This window comes from Anarhichas minor, unplaced genomic scaffold (assembly GCF_050575085.1).
Source record: "Anarhichas minor isolate MPS153535 unplaced genomic scaffold, ASM5057508v1 ptg000079l, whole genome shotgun sequence".
NCBI lineage: Eukaryota > Metazoa > Chordata > Actinopteri > Perciformes > Anarhichadidae > Anarhichas > Anarhichas minor.
The window spans coordinates 907,501-916,348 of record NW_027466525.1 but is presented as its reverse complement, the minus strand read 5'-3'; the positions used below and the strand labels follow the sequence as shown (position 1 = coordinate 916,348).

Below are 8,848 nucleotides of genomic sequence, written 5' to 3'. Positions count from 1 at the left end.
TGTTAAACTACAAAACGATTCTTATATCTTCCAAAAAGTTACTCTTTTTTTGTGAAGGACCCGGATAACACGTGACAGTAAAGCTCGTTAAATGAAAACACTTTTCACTTCTTAAAACTTCTCAGTTTATTTTTATCGTGTTGATGGTTTTTCTTCCCTTTCATGTATTGTACCGTGTTATCCGGGTCCTCACACTTTTAAAGCTTCTAACGGCACACATCATTTAAACACTCATGATACTCACATCTTCAGCGTCTGCTCAGAGGGAACACGATCCGACAGACCGACTGTGAGGGACAAATCAAAAAAGTTACTTTACGTCAAGAAGCCTTCCCTGTGGAAGGAGCAGACGGTGGTAGATATCAGCAGGACGTCTGAATAATAATCACTGAGAATAAAATCACAAACAGACACACAAAGAAACTGAAACACAAATAACTGTAACAATGAACAAATTGCAAAAAAACACTCATTGACATCTTTGGTTACTTACAGGAGATAACTTTTATTACTAAATATCTAATAATGAATCATATTTATTGGTTGGGGATCTTCTTCAGGCAGAAGGTCTCCTGTCTGGTTCACCTGATCAGCTAATACAACAGCACAAACCTACTTTATATTACAATCAATCAGTAACATGCGGTGCTCTGTCCCTTCACAGGCTTCTCTATCTCTACCTGCTTGGCAAAGCTTTTTTGATCTGCGCTAAAAGTCCAAATATTGAAAATAAAAGACGTCATGAAAACATGAGCAGTTGGCTGAATATTAGTGTCCCAGTGGACAGAAGATGTTAAACTGGTGTTAAACTGGCACAGCGTCATGGCCGAAGTCGATAAGCTTCAAGTCTGGCAGAAATACAGTGTGTGTGTGTGTGTGTGTGTGTGTGTGTGTGTGTGTGTGTGTGTCAAAAGCCTTACATGTCTACATTTAAACAACACATTTTGAACTCTCTATCTTGTACATCACAGGGTCCAGTGTGTAAAACCGAGGACGGACGTGAGTATTTGTTTAAATGTTTGATCTCTGAAGAAACCTTTTAGTTTTCTATCACTCTGCTGCAGAGGAAATATAACGTGAATCTGATCACACTTTCTAAACTTTACAGTAAATCTACGATCTCTGAGAACAAGAAGTCTTTCTTCTCAACAAGTAACAACTCTATTTGTCTCACTTCCCTCAAAACCTGCAGATAGCTTTGATTAAATCAGTCCAGGGTTCCTCAGATTCATTCATTCTTTCTTGTGTTACGGCCAAACCCTTCCCTCACAGAGACCTCCGACCGCCTGTAGTCGGTGTCTTCAGGCGTTGCTCAGATATCACGTTTAGAGGACCTGCGGTGTAAAACACAACGCCTCCGGTCACAGAGAGGCATAGAGAGCAGTCCGTAACGGATCTGTCTCCAGGGCGGAAGCTGTTTCTGGAGACCTGACGATGTTGAACTTGTTAAACGCTTTGAGCACCACTAATGTGATTCACCTGAATCCTTTTGGGAGAAGAGGCAGAAATCTCAGCGATGAATGAAGAACTGAGGATGGTTTGAAACGTTTGATGTCTGCTTGTTTCTAAACTGATATCGATACGTTACTCTGAGGAAACATCGAGTTTTTTCCCCCAAAACCGTTTGAAGAAGCAAAACTTCTGTTTTCTCAAATTTTGAATGTTGTCAAAACACATTCAGCGTTACACCTTTATCTAAAGAACAGCGTTTAGATTTGGATCAAAGAATAACAATGACTAGAAATCTGCCCAAACGTTTGATGCCAACTCTCAGTGTTTGATAGTCTTCAGGAAGTCTAGTCAGGAGGTGCACAAACCTGCACCAGCTATCTATCTGCATGGCTACTATAAGCCACGAAATAACATTTCTTTGCTGTAATTTGAGTGACCAGATTTGAACATTTGGTGCGTTGTGCAGTTTGCTGTAAAACTCTACACCCGGTTTTCTCTTGCTGATGAAAGACTCGATCGCATCGTACGCTGCTGATGTCACAGACGACACACGAGCCTCGCGATGGATTTAAAATCCGTCCTCCTCTCCGCGATGTTAGAAGATGAGCGAGACAAGAAGCTGCGGGTGTTGAACTTTCCCCGCAGGCTCTTTTTTTTCTTCTTCCAGAAAACGCCCTGTTGGTTTCCATCGTACAAAAACAGCCTCAGGTTTCAACCCCGGCTGCATCAAGTCTGTGTCCAGCAGCGGCCTCGTGTCCTTGAGCGTCCCAGATTCAAGAAATTATAAAAATATAACCCGGTCAGAGGAGGAGCAGGAGGAGGAGGAGGAGGTGATGGTGGCTGTAGGATGTGGCCTTGATTTACCCGGAAGAAGCCGGGCGGCTGGACGCGGTTTATTCTTAGTGGCGAGGCGGGGGAGGCGATGCTGGCGAGGCCCGGTGCCACGCGAAGGGGGGGGGTGATCTGACGTCACGCCTAGAAGTGTGCGTGGGCGATGGGGGGAGGGGGGGGGGGGGTTTGGGGCCCTGGCTTCTGGGATTAGGGAGGTGCTGGGCTGCGGGTTCAACTGCTGCTGAGGCTAGACGAAGAGGACAAAGAGGAGGAGGAGGAGGAGGAAGGAGAGAGTCAGCGAAATGTCTGAGGAGGAGGAGCTCACCCTTCATCCTCGCTCTCAGACCTCACCACAGCTGCCCAGCTCGCACACACACACTGAAACTAGTGGCAGCAGCCCAGAGACACTGTGAGAGTGTGTGTGTGTGTGTGTGTGTGTGTGTGTGTGTGTGTGTGTGTGTGTGTGTGTGTCTGTGTGTGAGGATCAGCTATAGACGATGTAAATATGCATCTGAGAGGAAATTGCTTTTTGCTCCTGACATGTGAGACCTTGAGTGTATTTACATGTAAGTATATCTGCACATGTGAGTGCGGCCTTGTTTACCCTGTATATACATGTGTGTATATTTATATTTATACGATGTTGTGTGTGTGTGTGTGTGTGTGTGTCATGTGATCTTATTGGAACTGCTCCCTGTCAGCCCTCTTCGGCCTCCGGCTCCTTCTTCTTCTCTTTCACTTTTGCAGACGACTTCCTGGACACTTTCTTGTCCCCTGACTCCTTGCTGGCCTCCTTCCCTTCCTTGTCTTTGTCCTTCTCCCTCTTCTCCTTTGTCGACTCCTTCTTCTCCTTGGAGGAGGTGGAGGACGATGACGACTCCTTCTTGGGCTCCTTCTTCGCCTCCTCCTTGGGTTCTTTGCTCGAATCCTTCTTCGACTCCTTCTTCTCCTTTTTCGCCTCCTTGGCGGGCTCCTCGGCGCCTCCCACTTCTTCTTTCACGCTGGCCTCTGACGACTCCCTGGACACCTCCTTCTTCTCTTTATCTGAAGGAGAAAATAGTTCGTTAATACACATATACGACTAAATATCTGCTTTCAATGACAACATGATGGATTACATCCATCAACATTAGGAGCACAAGTCACAATTAACTCATTTTCTGTGTCTGAAACAAGCATTAAATAGTGATTCGATGGCGTCTGCACTGAGACGTCAAATCAGACAAAATCTATGTTTTTTTCACAAATTCATCGTGGATCTGCAGTTCCAGCGCAGATCGAATTCTTAGAAGTGACACACGAGTACACAACTAGTGTCTGACTGCAAATATCCAGAAACACGCAGAAGACAGAAAATATTTGGCGTTTTCTGCGCGTTGCATGAAAAAAGCTTTTGTTAAATGCTCAGTGAGGGTCGAGGGCTGTGTGGCAGTTTGTCTCTAATTATTATCTACGCCCGGAGATAATGAGATGGGTCATGTGTGTGTGCGCGAGTGAGTGAGAATGTTCGTGCACCTCTGTGTCTGTCCACTCACCCCCCCCACGGGGGGGGGGGGGGGGTGAGCCAACCGTGGGTCGTATTGATTCAATTGAACACTACTAGCGGAGACACTCTACGGAGTGCACCCTTCTAGTTTTGATCTAGTTCCAGACTGCACTGACAGGGTCGTGATCAAAGTGTAAATGAGCCTCGTGTTGTTGTAACAAAGCACGACCTCAGACGGGTCGTCACATTGTAAGTCAGTTCATCGGCAGAGCGAGCACGAGGATTAACTGACGTTGGAACACTGATGCAAACACACAGCAGCCCCTCAGAGGTCTTTAGCATGGAGACAAATTGAGCGACAAGAGCACCTGTTGCATGACAAAGGGCCCCCACTTAACCAAAGTACCCCCCCCCCCAATCCCTGTCAAACACACACACACACACACACTCTGCTGCCCCGCCTCCTCCAGATTGGACTGGCTCTCTGATAAGAAGATAACGGGACCGTTGTCTGCCAACAATGAGACACACTTCTTATCTCCATGAGAACGGAGAGTCTGGAGACTACAGCCTGGTATCTCCCTGTGTGTGTGTGTGTGTGTGTGTGTGTGTGTGTGTGTGTGTGTGTGTGTGTGTGGAGACTGTAGCTCAACGGCGGCCTCTAAAAGTGTCTGCATGTGTTTACGTGTGTGGATGTATCTGTCTTTGCATGTTCGTGGAGACTACAGACTGCTGCTCTGTAGAAGTGTGTGTGTGTGTTCACAGACTCCAGAGAGGAGCTCTAATCAGACGGCTCATCGTCTAGGGCTTTAAGAGAGATCGAGTGTGTGTGTGTGTGTGTGTGTGTGTGTGTGGCAGGCAGACGGGTGCCATAAACGACAGTATGAAACTCACTGAAAAGGATTGCCGATTATAAAATTCTTTAAAAGTTCAGACATGTCGCTCACAGCTGATCGTGTGACATGTTGAATTTGTTTTGAAAGTTTGATTCGTCACGTGACCGAACTGACACCTGAGATGAGTTTCTGTGTCTGAGAGTCCATAACGCTGCTTCATGGGACTGAAGAAGAATTTGGTTAAAGTTCAGTAATCTTCTGGTTTCTGGTGCTCAAAGCTGGTGAGTCAGAGTGTAATTATGATTCTCATGAGAGAAAGTGAGAACAAACATGGAGGATGATTATCATATTATATTATTAAGGTAAATTTGAGGTTTTCCCAGTAGAACAGACTGTAGATGCTCAGTGAGGAGGCTCACTAAATGAGTTGTGTGTGCCCACCTCGACCAGAGGCCAACACCTCAAAATAACCTCATGACCTCAAAAACCATACGCAGCCGTTCATTCAAGACACCACTAATGTATCTGCACATGCAGGACAAGAGAGAACAAACCCATCTGCAAGCACAAACACATAAATACACGCAGGCCACCGCAAACCGTGTTAAACAGCTGCTGAGTAAAAAGTGCAAATTTAACACATTGACATGCAAACGCTGTCTCAGTGGCCTCAGAACGTTTACAGTCAGACATGAAAGAATCGCTGGCTGAGGGCGCGTCTGTATCTACGCAGTAAAGACGAAGAAAAGAAAGTGTGTGTGAGTGTATAAAGATACGAACACGTCTGTGTCTCTATCCTATCCTGGTAGTGACCATGTGTGTGTGTTAATCCTGTAGCGACAGTCTGGACGCTCACTGTCTGTCTGACCACACACACACACACACACACACACACACACACACACACACACACACACACACACACACACACACACACACACACACACACACACACACACACACACACACACACACACAGAGCCCCTATCTCTGCACATCACCCCTCAGCAGCTGAGCCAATAAACAGGAGGTGCGTGCATGTGTGTGCTTAATTGATTGGTTTTATTTGATTCTAATAAACTATAAAGGCCTTTCCACACTGAGGGCGTGACAAATAAACACTCAACTTGTGAAATACTCGGCTGTGAATATTTTCCCAATAAAACTATTTAAATCAGCAGCAATGCAAATTTGTGACAGTTGCAGCAACTAAAATCTAAGGTTTGAATAGATTCCAACTACCAGGATGCAGTTGATCCGGAGCAGCCTGTATGAGGTCAACTGTTACAGATTAATTAAAGGTACTGTAAGATATTTTATTGAGCTTCCTTTTAGCAAAATTGTTTTTTGTCTAGGGCTTTTATTGTGAAAGGTAAGAACAGAAGTAGTGTCTCCGCTGCCTTTGTCAAGGCTGAAAGGAGTAATACAGTTTGTAGTCTTGGTTCGGACCACTGAGACACACTATAGTGTACATTTTGAATATGTCCGTTCCACACAACGGGGGGAAAAAATGGAGCTGCTTTTACACCACGTAATATTCACGTTCTACGTGAGTAGTATTCATGACAAACAACAGCTACAACAAAAGGCTAACACAGACTGTATATAAGAAGTGGACGTAGTCGTTGTGACGTCACCCATTGGTTCTGCGCTTTGGCCGTCGCCATCTTGTTTTATTGCAACCAGTAAACAGGAAGTGACCATATCTGGACTGAGGAGGATTGATGTCACAACGACGTATACGTCTCTGGTAGAGACCTGTCAATCACCGTGTAGCCCCGCCCTAAAGCATCCCCTGCTTTATGGTCTGTTTGACTCTAAATGGACCATAATGTACTAAATGAACATCATGCTGTATTGAAGAAGACTTGAAACTAGAGATTGAGACCATAAACTCATGTTTACAATGTTTACTGAGGTAATAAATCAAGAGAGAAGTAGAGTCATATTCTCATAGACTTCTATACAACCAGAGGAGTCGCCCCCTGGTGGACACTAGAGAGAATGCAGCTTTACGGGTTAAAGCGTGAAAGAAGCTTCAGAGCTCTTGTCCGTTCCAACCACAACTACCGGGATATAAACAGGAAGTGGTAAAGGGGTAAAGCCTGCCTCTTGCTTGATTTGATTGGCTGCCTCGGTCAATTGTGACATTGACGAGCGTTGCTGAAAAGTTGAGAATATTTTAGCTTTTATGCGCGTCTAAAGACCTCCTGATAACAATAGTTTCGCGGGCAACGCGTTTCGCGGGCAACGCGTTTCGCGGGCAACGCGTTTCTAGCGACGCGTCTCGGTGTGATCGGCCCTGAAGTGGTGCAAATAACTGCAAACAGAACAAAAGCCCATAAAGGTTTGTAGTTTTCAGAGGAGCTCTAGTTGGCAGTTCCTCTATTTGGTCTAACAACGCCTATAGTGTCGTAGTTCTTATGTTGATGAAAATGAACGGTGAACATGAGGTCCGATGGGAACGATGCAGAATCTGTGCACTCGTATAAAAACAGAACCACCAGATTTGTGAAAACGTTCCCTCCACCTACACATGTCAAACACCGTATTCCAGCTCCCAGGAGAAAGAAAGCTACCGTCTCCTCCTCGGTTTCCTTTCTTCACTCTCAGCAGGAAATAAAAAAGAGTGTGTGAGAGCCGGACCCTCGAGGGAGCGGTAGCGAAAGGGGTCGATAAACATTGACGTTGTAAGACAAGATGGCGGCTTCCCTCCTGTATGGAAAGCAAGCAGTGGGGGGGGGGTCAGGTCACATCTTGTCAGTCTGCTACTTCAACAAACTAACAAAGTGGAGGTCTGTAGACTAAACAGAGCAGAGGCCGGGTGCTCCGCGCGGCTCTGAGCGGCTCTGAGCGGCTCTGAGCGAGTGACGTTAAACCCTTTTCACTTGGGACCGGAGCTACCTGGAAACGTCTGCTGCCTTTGTCTGGTTTCCGTCCGGATCACCAGTCTGCAGCCGCTCTTAACCCCGTGTGAGTCCACCACAGCCTGGACGTCTGGACGGGATCACTGTTTCACAGGAAAACATAAGTTCCTTACGCTGCACATCGTTGACTTTGCTAAACGATCCTTTAGGGAATAAATCTATTATAATACTGCCCCCCCCATATTACTGAGGAGGTGTTTCATTTTCAGGAACATGCTTGTTCACCCCGCTGATGCCGAGGCGGCTGCCTAATGACACGACGGCCCTGCTGCGGTTAGTTCTGTGGAACTGAGCTACTCTGTTGTACTTTGTCTCAGTTTAGGTTTCCATATTTATTTTAGAACATTTCAACGTGAGCAGAGATGGTTTATTAGTCTATTGTGGATTCTTCACCTCAACTCTATGATTATTTTCTCGTCATCTCTGTTTATAAATTACTCAGGTTTGTGGTCGCCAGTTCGAATCCCCCCGGTGACCTGCGGATGGGAAAAGTGAGTTACGCTCGGTGAACATCCAGCTGCTGCAGGGAAGCTGTGGTTGCACCGGGCAGCTCCCAGTGGGACTGTGAGGGGGGGGGCATGGAGCTTGAAAACACATTTTATTTGTTTTCTGCCAAAATATTTAATCTTGTAAAACAAAGTCCACTTGTAGAGGCGTCACACATTATTACTTCTTTATTGTTATATTTAGGTATTCAGAGTATTTGGTGAAAGGAGTATTTCACTAAATGATCCTTTATGTATAAACTACATTGTAAGTAAATTGGGGGCCGCGTTTAACAACCGCGAAACTTTATCAAAACGTCCGTTTATAAACTCTCACACAACTTGTGCAGAATAATCAAAGAGTCATTGATCCAGTCGCGTACTCACAACTTCACAAACACACTGAGCACAGATTGTAAACAGATGTTTTGCTGTTAAACTCAACCTCCATTTACTTAGATTCATCGAGACTCTTCTCCGTTTCTTTTAGTTTTGTCTTCGTTCACCGTAGAGGCACGAGAGACACGTTACACGGGGGGAGCAATTATCTACAGATAATCATTTTGGGGGTGAAGTATTCCTGAAAGGTTTCCTGGTGACGTCTCGTGAAAGTCAATGGCATTATCAACATTTATTATCATTCCTAACATTACCCATGCGTCCGCATCGACCCTCCTCACCACTCAGCTGCAGTAGAGCTCATTCACATGTTATGAATTGAGGATCCATTATTTATGGTCCAAAACAAAGGATTGAGTTTGTGTAAAAAGTACATTTTCTTCTGGTTGTATTTCATATATTTCAGGTTTTAGATGCTCCTATTTGTTCAGG

General features: G+C 45.3%; 1 protein-coding gene across 1 annotated transcript in view; it reads right to left on the bottom strand.

Annotated features, from left to right (window-relative positions):
• Window positions 1–2,598: 2,598 nt before the first annotated feature.
• The window catches only part of bbs9 (Bardet-Biedl syndrome 9), a 152,158-nt gene continuing 145,908 nt past the window's right edge, over window positions 2,599–8,848 (bottom strand). Inside the window, 1 exon segment of the mRNA XM_076081122.1 lies at window positions 2,599–3,327. Within this exon segment, the coding sequence (XP_075937237.1) occupies window positions 2,981–3,327 (347 nt within the window). The 3' untranslated portion in view covers window positions 2,599–2,980.